The sequence below is a fragment of the Gigantopelta aegis genome, chromosome 9, assembly GCF_016097555.1.
Source record: "Gigantopelta aegis isolate Gae_Host chromosome 9, Gae_host_genome, whole genome shotgun sequence".
Lineage (NCBI taxonomy): Eukaryota > Metazoa > Mollusca > Gastropoda > Neomphalida > Peltospiridae > Gigantopelta > Gigantopelta aegis.
This window is the reverse complement of record NC_054707.1, coordinates 14,574,359-14,593,953: the sequence shown is the minus strand read 5'-3', so window position 1 is coordinate 14,593,953 and position 19,595 is coordinate 14,574,359. Positions and strand designations below refer to the sequence as shown.

The 19,595-nt window shown below is 38.6% G+C and overlaps 1 protein-coding gene across 1 annotated transcript; it reads right to left on the bottom strand.

The window, feature by feature from the left end:
* Window positions 1-723: 723 nt before the first annotated feature.
* Window positions 724-19,354, bottom strand: LOC121382204. The gene is made up of 10 exons (XM_041511728.1): window positions 19,246-19,354; window positions 15,525-15,684; window positions 14,132-14,346; window positions 12,391-12,584; window positions 10,648-10,838; window positions 6,062-9,906; window positions 4,617-4,693; window positions 4,171-4,242; window positions 3,718-3,803; window positions 724-1,935 (listed from the first exon to the last, which is right to left on the bottom strand). Exons 1-10 carry the CDS (start codon window positions 19,246-19,248, stop codon window positions 1,886-1,888), a joined length of 4,893 nt encoding a protein of 1,630 aa, XP_041367662.1. The 5' UTR covers window positions 19,249-19,354; the 3' UTR covers window positions 724-1,885.
* Between the last annotated feature and the right edge of the window lie 241 nt (window positions 19,355-19,595).

Below are 19,595 nucleotides of genomic sequence, written 5' to 3'. Positions count from 1 at the left end.
AACTGGAAGGAATTCTGAAGGACTAGTACATTTTGGTTGGTACTAGACAGACGGACTAAGAGAAATATTTTCCATTTCTACACCACTGCTAACAATGTACTAGTGATGGGTATTGCCAAAATTTTCGTATTGAGATATATTGCAAAACAAGAACCCTGAATTTCAATACATACCACAATATATTGCGAAGACCTATTCTTAATAATTTGAATTTATAAAGTGCTCAACTTTCATTTACATTTTCTATAACTTAATAAAATGATGCACCAGTCAATCAAGATTTATTTTGTGAGAGAAAAAATAACATGGAACGAAACAACTTGGCATAGATCATGTGTGGCACTAAATTAGAAATGACCAAATGGTTAAAATAAAAATATCCAGTAAGCATTGTCATTGGCAATTATTATTAAATCTTCAAATACTAGCTTATATATAATGTATATATAACATGAGACTAGACTGTAGACAGAATCAACGTAAAGCATGGCCCCTTACCCCAGTTCATGACCTTCTTATAAGGGTTTTCTCTCTCTTAAATTGGGGAAGCGCAAATAAAAGATCCCTTGCTGCTAATCGGAAGAGTAGCCCATGTAGTGGCGACAGCGGGTTTCCTCTCAAAATCTGTGTGGTCCTTAACCATATGTCTGACGCCATATAACCGTAAATAAAATGTGTTGAGTGCGTCGTTAAATAAAAAACACTTCTTTCTTCTTCTTTCTCTCTTAAATTGGTTGTTTTTCTTTGAAAATGTATGTGTTACTAATACACATACAAAATAATTAAGTGCAATATACATGTACCAGTATGCTAGGAAAATATTGCGTTATGTATTGTTAAAAATGCATATTGCGGTAGATCAGTATACCAGTTATACTACACATTTCTACACTGTACACAAAATTGAAAATAGTAATGTATGAACAGTATGGACAGGTACAGGTATGCATGAAGATAAATATATGAATGTATGCATGAAGACGGGTATATGCATGAAGATAAATATATGAATGTGTTCAAGACAAACATATGAATATTCATTAAAAATGTGCAGAGAAAAAATGTCTACATAAAGACAAATGTATGCATGGAGACCTGTACAAATATATACATGAAAAATCTATGTACATGTAATATGTCTGTATGTGTGTGCACATGCATGCATGTACAGATGTCTGGACAAACATCAATAAATATGGTGACACAATGTCATTTCTTTGAAGCTGCTAATTAAAAGAGGAAAAAAAAGAAGAAGAAAAAGACTACATTCATAATATAGTGAAATATCAAGGCCATTTTAACTTCAATGCATATATGACATTTTAGTGAATTAAATGTCTGGTGTTGTAAACAATAAATGAGTATTCTTTCAGCTTGTAAATACACCCAATCGCTTCCCCCACCCACACCATGATTTAACACTAAGCACAATCTCCCCTCCTCCACCATCATAAGTGTTAAATGATTTAACACTACCCACCCCCTCCATCATAATTATTTAACACTAAGACCAACCTCCCTTCAAATATTATTGAATGCTTTAATCCCAAACATACTTTCAGTGTGAACATAACATAATTTTGCCAGCATTATTTTTTTAAAAAGGTGTTTGTTTTGTGTTCCCTCATATAATTTGGAAAACATCCCCTGACACCCCCAGTCCCACGTGTTAAGTACTTTGTGAACCACTTTGATATATTATAGTTCATATCAGTATATGTGTCAGCATAATCTTACTCCTTTCACGAGATGGACACAGAGATTTCTAAACAGAACTGATATAAAGTTCAATATTCCATGAATCCACACCAAGAAAGCCCACATATACAGTAAACTCTGTGTACGTGAGACGCACTTTTCCTTTCTTCGTTTACTCATATCTTCATCACGACGTGTTCGTCACATCAACCATGGGTTTATGCTGCACTGTAACACCTGGAACCAAATAGGAACAGCTTTTATACATGTACAACAAATAAATAGTAGAACATATAATTTTGACATTAACTAAGTATAAACTGTATTACATTGATGAATAGTGTGAACATGGTCAATCTCACCACCTGATTTCCTTATCAATGTTAGACACATGGTCTTCAGTTTTAGAAAACAAAATAACTGCTACATGTAGCATGAGAATTATTCCTTTTTAGCATTTCTTTTATTTACTTTATTTTCGTGCTTGTCACCAGTTAAGGTTCAAGTGCAAGGCCCAAGGCAAACCCATCAGCTATCTGAGCCATTTATCCTGGATAGTGGGTTAACAGTTAATTCATGTTAATGGCTGGTGAGAGAGATGTCGGTTTAATGGCCTTACCTCTCTTCAATGCGCCATTAAAACTAGCCCTGGGTGTGAGCCAGTACTGGACTATGAACCTCATACCTATTAGCCTTAAGATTCATCGACTGGTTCATGTTTTCCCAACTGCAGTACTTTGACATGTAAAGTCAGCAAACACCACTGTCTTAATAACATACAGCAATTTAAGACCTATTTCTACTTAAGTGTTTCAGGCCATTATTGACATCACATAAAATGTGTTGGCAAAACACTGCATTTGATATATTGGGTGTGGCATTAAAAACACACACACACACACACACCCCACCCCGTCACTGCTGCATAAAAAGCCGTGAATGTAAAAACCCATTTTGGTGTGTTTTGTGTATAAAGCCAATGATAGAACATCATGATGGATGGACAGCAAGTGCCATCTACCAGAGTTTATTGCCAAGATGGAAATAGTTCAGAAGAGAACTGAACACCTCATTTGCTGGTCAGTTAACTGCAAATAAAATGGGGGCATAAAAACATAACCAAAATGCGTAAGTGGAACCAATGAACGAATGAATGTTTAAGTGTTTAACGACACCGCAGCACAAAGAATACATTGTCTGTTGGGCATCAAACAAAAGTAAGTGCATCATAAAAGTTCAAAACTTAAAATACAGCGTAAATCACAAGTATATTAAAATTTAGAGTAAAATTATGGATATTTTAAAAATTAATAATACTTGAGGATGGAATCAAAGTGATTTTATGACATTTCTACTAGAAAATATATCTTTTCTAGTTTGCTTAAGATGATTGCACTCTACCAAAATGTTACACACTGCCAGAGCTCACACCCAGGTGGAGGATCCTTCTTCAGAATACATATTTATGACCAATGCGAGCACAACACAAGACAATTTGATCCTTCCTGCACTGCCTATAGGAAGGCGGATTGCCACTCTTCCAGGACTGGCTTGACAATATGAAGTTTTTCTCAACTGTTCCAATCTGAAACATCCTGCTAAAGATTGACTAACTAACCCAGTGGGAACCTGTTACATCTCAGAGGGCTCAAAAGACCGAGCTACATCTCAATACCCTGATCCTTAGCTAGAGATGACCTCTATATTTAACAGTAAAACACCCATCACTTTGTTACATGAAGGGCTCGAAACGGCCTGTGTCCAGGTCGCCAAATGCGACCAATGTCCTGTTTGGGCGACTTAAATATTAAAAAAATAATGGCGTTAGTCACCCAAATATTATTGTTTTTTTAGAGCTATAACACACAAGCCACTATTAATATTTGTATTCCACATTACAATCTTGCTCGTGATTCGTTTACTATAATTTGCCAACATGCATTATTATTTTTTGGTTCACCATATTTTTGGGTGAGTTTCGAACTCTGTACATGTATAACAAAGATGAGTATCACCTACCAGTTTTTGTTGGTGAAATTTTGAAAACTGATTTTGAGACACCATCATACAGAGAGGATGTTCCGCGATCACCTTGCCTCATCTTACTGAAAGACAGACAAAAAACAACTCATGTCAAGTGGCAGTGACGTAAAATATAAGAAAAACACAACACAGCTTTCATACAACAGATATAGCTCTTTTAAATAACATTTCCCACTCACAGGCAGCTCATAGGCGGCCAGTGAATGAAAGACCGTCTTTATAAAAATGAACAACAAAAGTCTATACACCCAGTGATTGACTGGTAGTTCAATAATATAATCATCCAGCTACAATCTGTGAAGTCACTACGCTCAGTGATTGCCTGGTAGGGCAATAATATGATCATCCAGTTACAATCTGTAACGTCATTTATTAACAAATAGAATTACGAAAGCCACATAAAAGTACTACTGATATAGCTATACATACACAGTTAAACTTGGCATCTTGTAATTAACAACCACAGCTGCAGCACGTCGACTTCGCTTGGCATCTTCATTACTGAAACAAATTTAGCGATATAAAAGAATAAGGAAACATTTAAATAGTAACAGCAATTATTACCCATATGGTTAAAAATATCTTGGTGACACATCCCACTAGAATGCCAAGTGGGACATAACACTTCGACATCACACGATGCCGTCATCGATTGGTGCATTACAATCTTACAGGAACGTCAACTAAATGCAGGGCTCGGACTTAAGAATTTGTCTCCTGAATGAGTTCTAGTTCAGATGAATATATGCATGGAACTCACAGTGCCACATACTTATTTTAATGAATCATAAGGAAATGTTTACAGATGGATACTCATGGGACTTACAGTGCCACATGATAATTATTTGTGAACATTAAAAAAATGTCACCCGTACTTTTCAGAATTATTTTCCTCATTCGTGTGGTTCTTCATTTGCGCCAACTTCCGCTTCAGAATCTCAAGGCTGGAACTCTGGAATAAAAACATTTTAATTAGTGATAACCTACAGAATCTCAAGGCTGAAACTGGAACAAAAACATTTTAATTAGTGATAACCTTCAGAATCTCAAGACTGGAACTCTGGAACAAAAACATTTTAATTAGTGATAACCTTCAGAATCTCAAGGCTGGAACTCTGGAACAAAAACATTTTAATTAGTGATAACCTTCAGAATCTCAAGGCTGGAACTCTGGAACAAAAACATTTTAATTAGTGATAACCTACAGAATCTCAAGGCTGGATCTCTGAAACAAAAACTTTTTAATTAGAGATAACAACAGTTCAAATAAATAATGCCAATTTTGATAATGAAAATCTATTTTAAAAATCAGGTATAGAAATTCTGTAGAATTAAATGTCTCTACACCATCTGGAGAACCCAGTCGATTTCCCGTCTAACCCAGTGCCTCGCAAAGCATGCGTATGCTGTTCTGTCTGTGGGAAAAGCACATATTATAAAAGATCACTTGCTGCCAGTGATGTTGCAATTATCAATTATAATAAAAAACATTTAATCGGTTTGTCTCTACCAATGTGATGATTGATTATAAAAATCCATAATTGATTGTGTGGAACATTTTTTTAACTGTATTGTTCCTCCAGTTTAGACAAAACTGATGGAAATATGTTACAGTTTGCTTTCATGTGTAAAAAAAGATTTTTTTTTTTTTTTTTTTTTGATTAAAGGTAAAATTAGCACTTTGTAGGTTGAACACGACAATAGGTCCTTATACTTCACGTCCTTCATATGTTCATATATTTCTAATCGAAGGTGTAATCAAAAGTTGATTGGTTGGTGAAAACCTTATTAAAACCGATGACTGATGATGAAATTCCAAAAATTTGGCCTGCTAAGAGAAAATATGGCCTGCCAGAAATAACACAGCACCGGATGATTTGAGGGTTGGGGACAGTGTGTGAAAATTAGGACCTCTGAGCTGTATTTTAGAGTATCATAAAATTCAAATATAACAGAATCATGAGCTCGGTCTCAGCTAAATATTAGACGAATTGATCATACATACACCTGTCTCATGAAAAATGACCTGCGACTTTTTGATAATTATAGCAGTTGAATCTTTATTTCACTCGCTGGCTCTAAAAAATGGCCTGCTTTTCATAGACCGCTATATGGAAGCTATGTAGTGGCAACAGGTTTCCTCTCCCACTACATAGACCAAGTGTAAATTACACATGTTCAGATAGCAAATAGCTGCAGTTAAAAAATGTGCTATTAAACATTACTGTCCTTTCCTGCTTAGGATGAAAGAGAAACAAAGTATCCGAGTAACGGCACAGAAAGTTACCGGACACCTGCCACAAAACGCATTTATTCTTACCTGTCGAACTTGGTTGTCCCTAATACCGGAGCTGCTGTCTTTGTGCGTTTCCCCAGCCTGTGGAGAAGCTGTGGCCCGAGGACTGACCCGCAGAGAAGCTGTGGCCCGAGGACTGACCCGTAGAGACACTGTGGCCCGAGGACTGACCTGCGGCGTCCATCTGAACGGAACCCCGCGACTTGGCTGTTTCATGCACTTACTCGGGGAATCCAATGACTGCTTGGCTTTCTTCGAGCCTTTCACTGCAGTCATCTTCACATTCTTTTGTCTGTCAGAAGTATCAGCTACACCTTTTGTTTTAACTTTATTACCAGGACTATCAGAGTTGGAGAGTGAGTCTGTATTTGAGTTTTCGTCTTTGTCAAGAACTGTCAAAAAGTTCATCACCGATCTCTTCTTGGCAAAACTGTCAGAGTGCTTGGCCAAAATTTCTTGAGATTCCTTCGAAGTGGTCTTCCTGCAAGCCAGGGCTTCAGGTTTCTTCTTTATGACATACGCCTTTGGTCTTCTCTTATTTTCTTTACTCTTGTTACCTTCAGCTTCCGAACAAGCACTTTCTTCTACACCTCCACACACTGAAGTAAGTGTTGTTTCCAAAGAGGCGTCATTACCCTTGGTATCACTGACAAGTCTCTTTTTGCTCTTACTACGAGTCTTCGACAAACTTCGTCTTTTCACCGACCTGCCACGAGACCTAGCCTTGGATTTCTCTGCACCTTTTGGTGACCCAGCTACACTGCTTGGCTGTGAACACTTGCTACTCTCGTCATCAGAGGTGGTGTCTGTGGTTTGAGGAGGGACAGCATGTTTACCACTTCGACTGCGACTTCTGTAGGCTTCATCAACGTGCGACTTTTTTCTGCTCCGACTTGCTGATCTGGATACAGCGCCGCAACCTCTTGACCGTCTGCCTGAAGCTGTTGAGCCGACTGAACCCTCTGGACTACCCTTCAGTGGCAGACTGTAAACCGAGCTGGTAAATGGAACACTCATCTTCAGTTCATCTGTCACCAGTTCATCAGTCTTGCCTGATTCTGTGTCTGTCACAGTTCTTGGCCTGTTGTTCTGTTCAGAATCTGTTGTATTCACCACCTCTGAGGACTCTTCATTCTGCGATGATGTGTTGTCATCATTTACTCTTACTCCACCTCGAGTCAAGCTTTTTTTTCTCCGTGACCTCCCATGAGAACGAGCTTTAGATCTGTCTGCTGCAGGACCTTGTGGTGATGCATCTACATTGCCTGGTTGTGAACTGTTGTCGGTATCTTCATCAGACAGTGTATGTTCAAGCGGGACAGCCCGTTTACGACTCTGACTACGAGTGCGTCTCGTTACCAAACTGTGTAAAGATCTGCTCCGATTTCTCAGTCGTCCTGGACCGTCCTTCAGTGGTGAACTGCAAACTTCTGGATCGGGAAGCAGCATGATTTCAGTTCCCCCAGTTTCCGTGCCAGGCTGTTTACAGGTGGAACTAGATTCGATGTCTACCCTTGAAAGATTTGACCTGCTTTTCACATGCAATTCAGTGTTCTGTTCTCCGCATTCATCATTTACCCTTTCACTCTGTGCCGACTCAACATCACTGCCATCGACCATGGTCCCGCTTTCACTGCGTACTTTTGACAAGCTTTTCTTCAGGGTCCTGCCACGAGACCGAGGCCTGCGTTTTTTCTCCGGACTTTGTTTTGGTCTCACTGCACTGCTGGACTGAAACTCCTCGTCAGAACTTACTTCCGTGTAATCCACTCGTTTGCGGCTACGGCTTCGCGTACGTCTAGTGTCGCCGCCTGTCGCTTTTGAAGACTCGGCCGTACTCTTTCTTCTCTTACTAACTGACTGAGATGAATCTTTCAGAGCTGGGCTACCCTTCAATGGTAAACTGTAAACAGGGCATGCATCAGAAAGGAGTTTAACCGTTGCCACAGTCAATGATGTTGCCGGTTTCGTTGCCTGTGGTTTTCTCGTGATGAGCTCCTTGTTCCCATCCTTTGTGTTATATCGAGAACCAGCTTTATCCTCCTCAGATACACACTTATCATTGCTGTCCAACATGTCTCCAGAAAGAGCTTGTTCAGACAGACTATTCTTATGTGAAGACTTTCTGTTGGAAGAGCTAACTTCTGTATGACTCGTATCGTCAGTAGATTCTACAGTCTGCGTCTTTGTTTTTGTTTGAGATTTCCTGCTCCTCTCCTTTACTGGCGGGTCTGAGTCTCCGTTTCGCTCAGTGTCGTCTGCCGAGTCCTTGGTGTGTGTCTGGTTACTGTTCTTCTGACTACCAGACTGTAATCCACCGCCATCGGTTTCCTCTGTACCTGTGAGGCTGACTTTCACCGTCGACTTTCTGCTGGAACTGCCATCATTCTCAGGTTTTTCCACATCTTCAAGTGCTTCAATCTGCACCTTCTTTTTGGTCCGTAGCTTCTTAACCTTCTCTTTGCTTTTATTGTCATCATCATTTTGAGAACCATCCTCAATCGTGATTCGACTCACACCTTCAGAGTCCTTGCTTTTACTGTTAATGTGTGTTGCTTTTGTTTCTGCATCACTTGACTTCCTACTGGTAGCTTTAGCCTTAAGTTTCAGTAGTCTTTCTTTATATCCGTCAACAGTGGTCTGCGTGGCTGTTACAGACTCGTTCAAAGAAACGTCAAACACGGATGACTTCTCTTGAAGATGACTGGGCGTCTTGTCGTGAAAATCAAATATATTCTTTGGATTTGACATGTCCGTAGCGATGGCTTGCTTGAGCAGTCGTAACTTAGACTTCGACCGGACCTTAGATGGTAATTTGGATGGGATAATCTTTCTTGTGCCATCGTTTTCCTTCCTAGATGCTGCAAAGGTGATCTTCCCCGGTTTAGACAGTCTTAAACAAACTGGGGGTTTGCTTTTCTTTTCTGCCGGATTGTTCATCTCGGAATTAGACTGAGACAGCGCGGTAACATCAATAACTCCAGTCAACTCCATGTCACTGTTAAAATATATCGTATTTTCATCTGCCCCATCTGGGCCGTTACCAACAGAACATTCGTCACTAACAACACTTGGTTGTTTGAAAATGGCTTTGTCGTTAAGTGATGGTTGGAAAGTAGCAGATGCGATAGGCAGTTTAGTACTGGATTTGCCCTTACATGGTGCTTTAGAAACGCTGAATGCATTGGGCTGTTTAAAAACACCTTCGTCAGAACACACTGATTGAGAAACAACTGTGTTGGGCTGTTTAAAAACCGATTGGTCATCACACAATGTCTCAGATGTATCTATTCCCCTCTCATCACTTTCCAAATGTTTTGCATCATTGCCGTTAGAGCGCACTTTACGTACACAGAAAGTTTCTCTTTTGTTGTTGGGGACATCTACAGATGCAGTATTACAGGATAACTTCTTGTTGTCATCAGTAGTTTCAGCGGTAGATGCCGGTAGAATAAAAGTCCCTCGTCTGTCAATATTCTTTTCCGTACCAGATACAGTAGCATGACAAGTTGGTGATGATAAGATAAATGTTCCCCGTCGGAGTTTCTGTTGAGTCTCGCCGTCTGTCAATGGAGTTGGGTTTTTTACAATTGATTCTTGTGCATTCCTCTTATCTGTGCACAAGGTGTCTGCAATTTTGACAGCTGTTTCCGCATTCGTAGTCAGTTCCATCTGCTCTACTGTTTCCTTTAGCACATCACTACTGCGTGGAACAACCATTTCCATATCTGCCTTGTGGACATCTTGTTTGGAAGATGTGTCAGTCATTTGTTTATGATCCGACTTTAACACTCGCTTGGGAATGCCGTAGTCTCGTTTTTCCTTGGCTATTATCCCAGTTACACTTTCATTAACACCAGACTCCAAAACTGTTCAAAAAAGATTTTTAAATCATATATATATTCATATATAAACACACAAGTATAATGTGCAGAATTATGTCTTACTGATTTCCTTTCTTTTGAACCCCTCAAAACCTGACACTCTGTAAACCAGACATTTTTAGTTCCTTTTTAAAGATCACTATAGATCGAAACCCCTGTAAACCTGACTTTTTACTTGGTGACATGGTTGTCCCATTTAGATGTGTTTCAATGTATATTTAATGGAAGAACAAGCATTTTGATCACATTACAAGTTATGACTAAGCATTCAGGGCTTTAGATCTCACTAATATGGGCACACCAGGTTTGTTCTGACAACAGTGAGGTCTTTTTGATGCAGTGGTGTTATTAACAGAAATATATTTCAAGTCAATGTTATTTAATTCTTTAAGCTTAACAATGCAGTGATTTTAAGGACAAATATTTTAAGATTTGGGCTCGATTATTTTGGTCACTTTACTTTGGTGCAATCTAAAATCTAAATCTCTGGCATTCTTTTCATTCTTTTAAGTTTTTTTTAAATTGCAAAGTAACAATTAGATCATCACTGATTAGGTTAACTTTAATTTTTTGAAGAAAAAAAATGGTAATAATAAATTTATTTCCTGTCAAGTATATTAAAAATTGGTGTATCATAAATAAATACTGATGGTGATGATCTATCCCAAGGGGTTAACTAAAACATTATGTATACTCAAGCTTGCAATGATATACGAACGAACGAACCAGCAGGCAGGGAACTTGCGAGACACCGAAGAGGTGAAGCGTTTATCATGGACTGCTCCAAGATCATACTCATTTCAACCCGGCTCACGCTGTCGGTTTCAACAGTGTCCAAGTCCTTTTCTGCTGTGCTGCTCACGTCCTCCCTTGAAGGAGGACTGCTGTTCATGAGAGAGGGTCGATAGACCACTTCCCTGACAAATGAGAAGAGAACATTTGTTCTGTAATAACAGATAGCAACAACAAATAATAACTGCATCAAAAATCAATTCATATTGTCAGAAGTTGACTGGGAACATACAGGCAGCACATTCAACACAAAACATTCAATCCCACATTACAACTTGGTATGAAATACAGACATTACTACGCTAGTAGTGCATTAAATTTGGTCTATAATTTGATGTGTTCCCTTATTTCTTTCCATCAGTATATATGAAAAATAGTAGACTCCATCTGGCTCCTAGATGGAAACGTTAATGTTGAGGGCTGTGGCGTTCACATAAATTCCTAACATTTCATGCCTTCATTTGAATTTCTAGATTAGAATTCTATTTACAGGTTTTATAGACTTTCCTGAGCCAGCTGGCCTTCTTTCAGTCTTTAAAAATATGAGACATGCAGACATTTTACTGAAAACTGCATATTCTGTAACCTTAAATAATACTGAAAGAAAGAAAAAAAAAAAAAAAAAAAAATATAGTAAAATATTTCAAGGTTAGATAACTCTTGTGACAGAAAGGCTAAGCAACAAAACTATTCTATATGAAGGCTATTTCTTTAGCATTTATATAGACTGCAGGCCTTTGAGAATTGAAAATTTGGGAAATCTATGCAAAAATAAATTTAGGAAACATATCTCCTTGCATAACTTATTAGGTCCATGTACATGATGTCCTACATTTAATAGGTTATGCAAATTTTTAAAAAACTTGAGGCATTTTGTCTTTTATGAAGGAAGTTAGTCATGTGACTGGAACATGAAGGAGGATACAGTAGAAGAATTTTAGGCCATCCCATTGGCTGTTGAAACCGGACTACTCCTTAGGGGAATATGCATTTAGCTTGAGGATAGGTGAAGTCGAAACGAAATAGATTTGCCTGTGTGACACACAAATGAAACAATTGTTCTCGCAATTTCCAGAGGCATGTGTTCAATGGCCTGTCAAACATTATAAAACCACCTTGGCCCCATTCCATGAAACAATCTTAGTGCTAAGATCACCGTAGTGCATAATGTGATCTTACCACCAAGATTGCTTCAAGGAACAGGGCCCAGGAAAATAAATCTTGATATAAAGTTTGTGTTTAACGACACCACTAGAGCATTGATTTATTAATCATCAGCTACTGGATGTTAAACATAGTAATTTTGACAGTCGTAGAGATGACACCTGCTACATTTTTCTAGTGCAGCAAGGGATCTTTTATATGCACCATCCCATAGACAGGATAGCACATACCACGGCCTTTGATATACCAGTCGTGGTGCACTGGCTGGAACAAGAAATAGCCCAATGAGAAATCTTGATATTAGCTCTACATAAAGCTACACACAAGGTATCATGAAAAAAAAGGCTGAAAAAACAATGCATGGGCCGCACTGACAGAGACAGAACCTAATATTCCCTCCAGATGGACTGGTTGGGGACGAATAAAACAAACCACAGTGACGTTGTTGTTGGTGTCATTAAAGAGCAATCTCTTTTTCAACATGAATGTCTATAAATAGAATTCAATGTGTACCTTTTGCTTCGACTGGGCATTGGTGACCGATCATCGTCGGATGCTATGAAGCCAACTGATGAACCTCTGGGCTCTGAGCCATTGGAAAGTCGCGAAGAGAAGCAGTCTTCCATGGCTTGTTGGATACACATCCCACCATCAAACAGGTGCTGGCTCGTCTGGTGTAGCAGAGATTTCAGATGCTGCAGCTTGGCCTAAAACACACAAAATTAATATAGTTTGTCAAATGTAAATATTGAAACTGGTAATTGATGGGGTGAGGGTAGAGAGAATTCAAAGTTAAAGTTTATTTTGTTTAAAGACATCACAAGTGCCGATTGATAATTCATCATTGGCAAATGGATGTCAAACATTTGTAATTCTGATATACTACCTCATAGAAAACCTGCAACATTTTCCATTTGTACATAAAATTTGTATTCCTTGTCCACATAAACAACTTATGCTTACCATACGGCAAGAACTGTCTTTGTATTAAAAGAACTTGAAAAAACTGAATAAATTAACTCATCAAAGTTAGTTTGTTTTATTTAATGACACACCACTAAAGCACACTGATTGTTAATCATCAACCATTGGATGTCAAACATTTGGTAATTCTGACATATAGTCTTAGAGAGGAAAAACGCCATATTTTCCCCATAAGTAGCAAGAGATCTTTAATATGCACCATCCCACAGGCCATAGGATTTAAAATTTCATAGAAATACTTTTTTGGTTCTGTGCCTTGTGATCATGGGAACCCATCGGAAATTGTTTTTAAAAAATAATTATATATATATATTATATTTTGTTGAATAGTTGTACTCTACAATAATCATGGGAAACGAAATTTCGGTTCTGTGATTTTACTGACACACTACCAACACAATAGTTTCCGTGAAATCCGAAGGCCTAAAACAGGCAGCGTTTGACAAATGTTTCATAAAGTCACTAGCTCTTACATAAACCTTGGCTAGTGCCCTATGTATTATAGTAATGCAGTTAATACTAGCCCAGACCAAAACTTCACTAGCCGGGACGCGAGGGCGAGTGGATTTGTCCAACCCTGGACAGGACAACATATACCACAGCATTTGATAAACCAGACGTGGTGCACTAGTTGGAATGAGAAACGACGCAATGGGACATCCAACGGCAGTGTTCGAAATAAACACTTGTCCGTTTCTCTCGACAAGTGAAAATGTTCAGTGCAGTTTCATTTTAAGCAGTCAAAAACATTGTGCTTGCACTTGAATAAAACTAAACACTTATTTGGACAAGTTTAAATATTGGCAGACAAGCCGATTTCTACATGTACTTGTTCGGTGGACTAGTGAAAATTTCTACTTATTTCTATCGCTGAACGGGGATTGATCGTAGACCAACACCAATCAGACAAGTGCCTTACCACTGGGCAACATCGCGCCCCATTTACCCCATCTCCTAATATCGAGTATTAATAAAAAAAGGAAATGTTTAACGACGCACTCAACACATTTTATTTACGGTTATATGGCGTCTGACATATGGTTAACAACCACACAGATATTGAGGGAGGAAACCTGCTGTCGCCACTTCATCGGCTACTCTTTTCGATTAGCAGCAAGGAATATTTTATATGCACCATCTCATAGACAGGATAGCACATACCACGGCCTTTGATGTACCAGTCGTGGTGCACTGGGTGGAGCATGAAATAGCTCAATGGGCCCAATGATGGGGATCGATCCCAAGAGTATTAATAAGGCTTATTAAGCACCTCAATCCTGCGATTGGCTTCGATCTCGAACTGTTCATCTTTGAGCCCGGCCACCCTGGACAGTGTGGCCACTCGCTGCTGTAGCTCCTGCTTCTCCTTCTTCTCCATCATGATTATCTCATTGGCCATCCGCAGGTCAAGGCGCACCTTCTCCAGAGACTGGGCCAGCGCCTTGTTGTTGGCACGCAGGGTAGCCTTGACAACCGATGTGTTCACTGAATAAACAACAAAATAACACATTTAGCCCAAAACGAAACAGCCAAACAAATACAACAAAGTGTTCCAAGTGCTCAACCAATGCATTTACAGCTAAACACATTTTTAAAATAATAAAAAAAACCTCTCTGATCTGAACCTTTCTATAGACGTGTAACTAGTTGTTTTTCTTAAATACATTTTTATAACAACTCATTTAAAAATTAAGTAAATAAAATGCTATGTTGCTAAAGTAACTACTCAAATGGTGGAGCAAAGTCAAAGCAAAATAAATACTTTTTTTTTTAGAATTACCGTATCACCAAAATGAACACTAATTATACAATTCAATACTGTTACTGCAATTCAAAAACAAAACACCCAAAAAACTTAATATTCACATATATGTATATATATGTGTGTACATATTCAAAAAATACAACTTTACAACAAAATATTACTATATATTCAGGTATATACATATGATGTACCTTTATGTATATTAAGAAAGAAAGAAGTGTTTTATTTAACGACGCACTCAACACATTTTATTTACGGTTATATGGCGTCAGACATATGGTTAAGGACCACACAGATTTTTTTAGAGGAAACCCGCTGTCACCACATAGGCTACTCTTTTACGACAGGCAGCAAGGGATCTTTTATTTGCGCTTCCCACAGGCAGGATAGCACAAACCATGGCCTTTGTTGAACCAGTTATGGATCACTGGTCGGTGCAAGTGGTTTACACCTACCCATTGAGCCTTGCGGAGCACCCACTCAGGGTTTGGAGTCGGTATCTGGATTAAAAATTCCATGGGATCCGAACCCAGTACCTACCAGCCTGTAGACCGATGGCCTGCCATGACGCCACCGAGGCCGGTCTTATGTATATTAAAAAGTCAATTTCAGGTATGGGGCCTAAACCCCACCCAACTTCTAAGTAATTGATTTTGCATTTGCGTAAGGTGAGGAGTGTGTTCATTAACAAATTAATGTAATGAGGCACCTGTTCATAAATCCTAGATCAGCTCCTGAATTCAAACAGACACATGAATACATGTGGTAGTCTGTCCAAACCACATCCCATACAAAATAATTTGTCCACAAAACAGAATCCATTTTATGAAATGTATTTGCATGTGCTGAAAAGTGTACTGCCTACCCCAACCACTTGGGGGTTATAATGCATACTTACTGATACTGTTTTTATGCATGGTAATATTTTTGGCATAAACACTCGAGTTTATTGATGAATTAAGATGAAACTTTGGCTTCTTCTTCACAATTCTTTTCAGCTTGGGTTTCTTCTTACTTCCAACATCATCTGCAATCTTTGTGACTTCATCCATTTCATCCTGCAAATATCAAAGAAAGTTTGGCGACAAAAGAATAATACAAGTAGCAATGTTCCTATTTCAAACTACTTCTTTATCATCAATTTGCACCACCTGATAATAGATCAATATAATAATACACAATTAAATATTCATTACATGTACAAGTGTATGTTTTAGTAACTTTATGTTGGGGAATAGTTTATCACTGATTTTTCAACCAACATTTGTATGGGACGTTCATTTTAAACAGGATAAGTAAATAGAGAGCCATTGTTATGTAGCATAACAAGGTATAGGGGAAGTGGAAATTAATGCAGAGACCTGCAACCCTTGCTCAGTTATCCAGGACTGTATGAGGAATAGCATGTGTGGTCGGGAATGCTGGTCAACTCGCCACAAAAAGGTTACCAACTCGCCCCCAGTGTTTGCAATTGTGAGAACGATAGCTTCGTTCGTGTGTTGCTTGAGCAAATCTAATTTTGCATAACCTATTTTTTGTTCATGAAAAATTTTGGGCACCATTTACTTAGATATAACAGGTTACGCAAAAAGGAAATGGGTTACTGGATTTATTTCTGCATAACCGATAAATGGTTATGCAGATTTTCAATTCTCAGAGACCTGTTTGGTCAACTCGCCCCAAATTTTAACTTTACTGTCTGTAAATAAGTTTGACTATATCATTAAAAATGGACATCTACAACTTTGGTGTATCATTTTATTAATTAATATTACAGTGAAACTCTGGCATAACAAACCCTTTTTTCTCTCTTATTAAAACTGGTCTTATATTGGGGAGGTCCTAATATCGGATAAACAATAACATTATTAATAATGACGATGTAGTTTGATAGGGTACGTATCTTATAATTATTCTCCCAGTTTGTCTTCAACTATTGGCATTTACAAACTTAAGGTTTTGCAATGAACTGTAAAGGCTCCTTTAAAGTTGTCAGTCTGTACCCTCAACTATTTCCTTAATGCACAAAAGAGATTGAAAGCAGTCTCGACGGACAACACTGTCTTGAGGATCATGTATGCTTATCATATTGCACAAAAATAGTAGAAATATGCGACTTCTTGGTCACGCAAGAGAAGCAAGACAGTTGTGAACAAGTAGTGGCTCTTTTTCCTTTTGTCGTTCTAATGTTTTGTCAAAAGACCAATTAGTAAACTACACATTGCGTATATGTCATCCATGCAGTTTTAGTAGCTTCAGCTTATCTGTTCTGGTCTGGTTACAGCAAACAACAGCAGTTTAATATGATTGTCCATTGCTCCTGTTACTATTGTGACATTGACAACTTTGAACTCAGTGAATGTTCTGGCGTGAAGCATGTTGCAGTTCCGTCAAAAGTAATTAATTTAAGTTTACTTTGAATGCAATAAGGAAGGAAGGAAATGTTTTATTTAATGATGCACTCAACACATTTTATTTACGGTTATATGGTGTCAGATATATGGTTATGGACCACAGATATTGAGAGAGGAAACACGCTGTCGCCACTTCATGGGCAACTCTTTTCGATTGGCAATAAGGGATCTTTTATATGCACCATCCCAGACAGGGTAGTCATACCACAGCCTTTGATATACCAGTCGTGGTGCACTGGCTGGAACGAGAAATAGCCCAATGGGCCCACCGACAGTGATCGATCCCAGACCAACCATGCGCTGTACCACTGGGCTACGTCTTGTCCCCTTGAAGGTGATGAAGTGGAGCCAGTTGACCAATGTGAGTTTCTTCTTTCAGCATTTGGACCATGTGCCAAAATAACCATGTTAGAATCAATATACCAAGTTTAATATGTGTGGTCAAACAAATATGCCGCTTTCCACAAATCATTTAAGTTGAAATTACGGAAGGAAATGTGCAATCCATCCTTTCAGCCTCAGGTCAGGTCATAGAATCAGTCACTTCGCACCATCCTGCCCGGTCATTTCGTACCAGTATATAGCAAGTGAATATATTACTTGCATATACCTGTATAAGAAAATATATATCTACAAGGGAAGCAGTTTATTTACTTTAGCAAGTCATCATTAAACCAACTGACCAAAGTGTGCTTTTTGTATTTACCTTTTAATAATTATAATAATAAATTAATTTGGGAAAGAGTTCAACCCGTACCCTAGCCCGAGTACTCTGACTGTAAGAGAGCTAGACGGACATTTGGACATAAACACGCTCTCATTACAGTCAGAGACCAACCTATGTCTTTTTTTGGCAATTCCTGACTACCAAACGGTAGGCAACGAGTCCCGCTCTAATACCACAACAATCCTATGTTTGACGTCAAATACCTTTACATCAATCATTTTCGAGTTAAGTGATAAAAAAAAATCCACATATTAATCACTAATACACATACTACAGAAAGAAACCCGACAGCACCCACATTCAGCTATGCTTCGTGACACTCCGTCGCAACAATTGCAAAGCTCGGCGATCTATTTCGAGACGTAGACAACGTGATCGCACACTGGGCGATTCCGCCTTGTGCAGCAGTTACAGGGGCCGTCTCATATCAAGCAAAGTTACAACATGGAAGAGTTGGCTAATGCCGTTTTGGATGAATTTGGATTTCATTACGTCATTAAACCAAAACAATTACACATTATTGATTCCATTTTGAATTTGAAGGATACATTTGGGGTGTTATCGACAGGATACGGCAAAAGTATGTGCTACGTACTGCCTTCTCTTATGAGACGACCCCTGTAACTGCTGCACAAGGCGGAATCGCCCAGTCTCGAAATAAATAGCCGAGCTTTGTAATTGTTGCGACGGAGTGTCACGAAGCGTAGCTGAATGTGGGTGCTGTCGGGTTTCTTTCTGTAGTATGTGTATTAGTGATTAATATGTGGATTTTTTTTTATCACTTAACTCGAAAATGATTGATGTAAAGGTATTTGACGTCAAACATAGGATTGTTGTGGTATTAGAGTGGGACTCGTTGCCTACCGTTTGGTAGTCAGGAATTGCCAAAAAAAGACATAGATTGGTCTCTGACTGTAATGAGAGCGTGTTTATGTCCAAATGTCCGTCTAGCTCTTACAGTCAAGAGTACTCGGGCTACCCATACCCCTCTATATCAAGGCTTTAAAGACTAACCCGGGCGGATATTATACCACAGGTGGTGTTTGCATCGTATAGATTTGTAATGTAATGTTATTTTACAAAATAAATTACCAGGGTGATAGTACGTCTGACATTACACATTTTTGTTATGGTACGAAATGACTTTTTGCAATCGTACGAAATGACTTTTTGCAATCGTACGAAATGACCAGGGACGGTGGGGTACGTAACGACTATGGTAGGAAAGAACTAGCAACCAGGTCATACTAGGGTTCAACGTGTACATCCAGAGCAAGCTGTTGTAGCGCACGCCTGTCACGGACGTAGGTGTCGACTTACGCCGGCCCCTTCGTCCAAGGCTCTTATCTACTATCCCTCCCCCATCCCTTTCCCAACTCGTCTCATGCGCTTCTGAACTTATGAGCAACGTCGATTAAATTGTGCTCTTAATAATTAATTCTAGGTTTTTAGATGTGGTTATTATTGTATACTATTACCATATATGTATTGCAATATGTAGTTTTAGTACATAACACTGTAATGTAAACACATTACTCTTCAACACCTGTAAACAAAATTTGGTAGGTCTAGTTTATAAATGACCGCTATTACGCGCAATGCATAACGGGAGCTTACATCCGGTTATGTTTTTTTTCAAAATCTCGGTCTTACTAATTATCGGAAAGTGCATGTGGATTTGGTGTTGAGTTTAAAGCGACAGACCCAAGTTTTTAAACACTACACGTATTGACACTATTAAAGCCGTTTGTTGATAATTGAAATTAGAAGTACTTACATTTTATTATTTAGAATATTTATTTTCGTACACCTGAAGGTTTTTGCAATA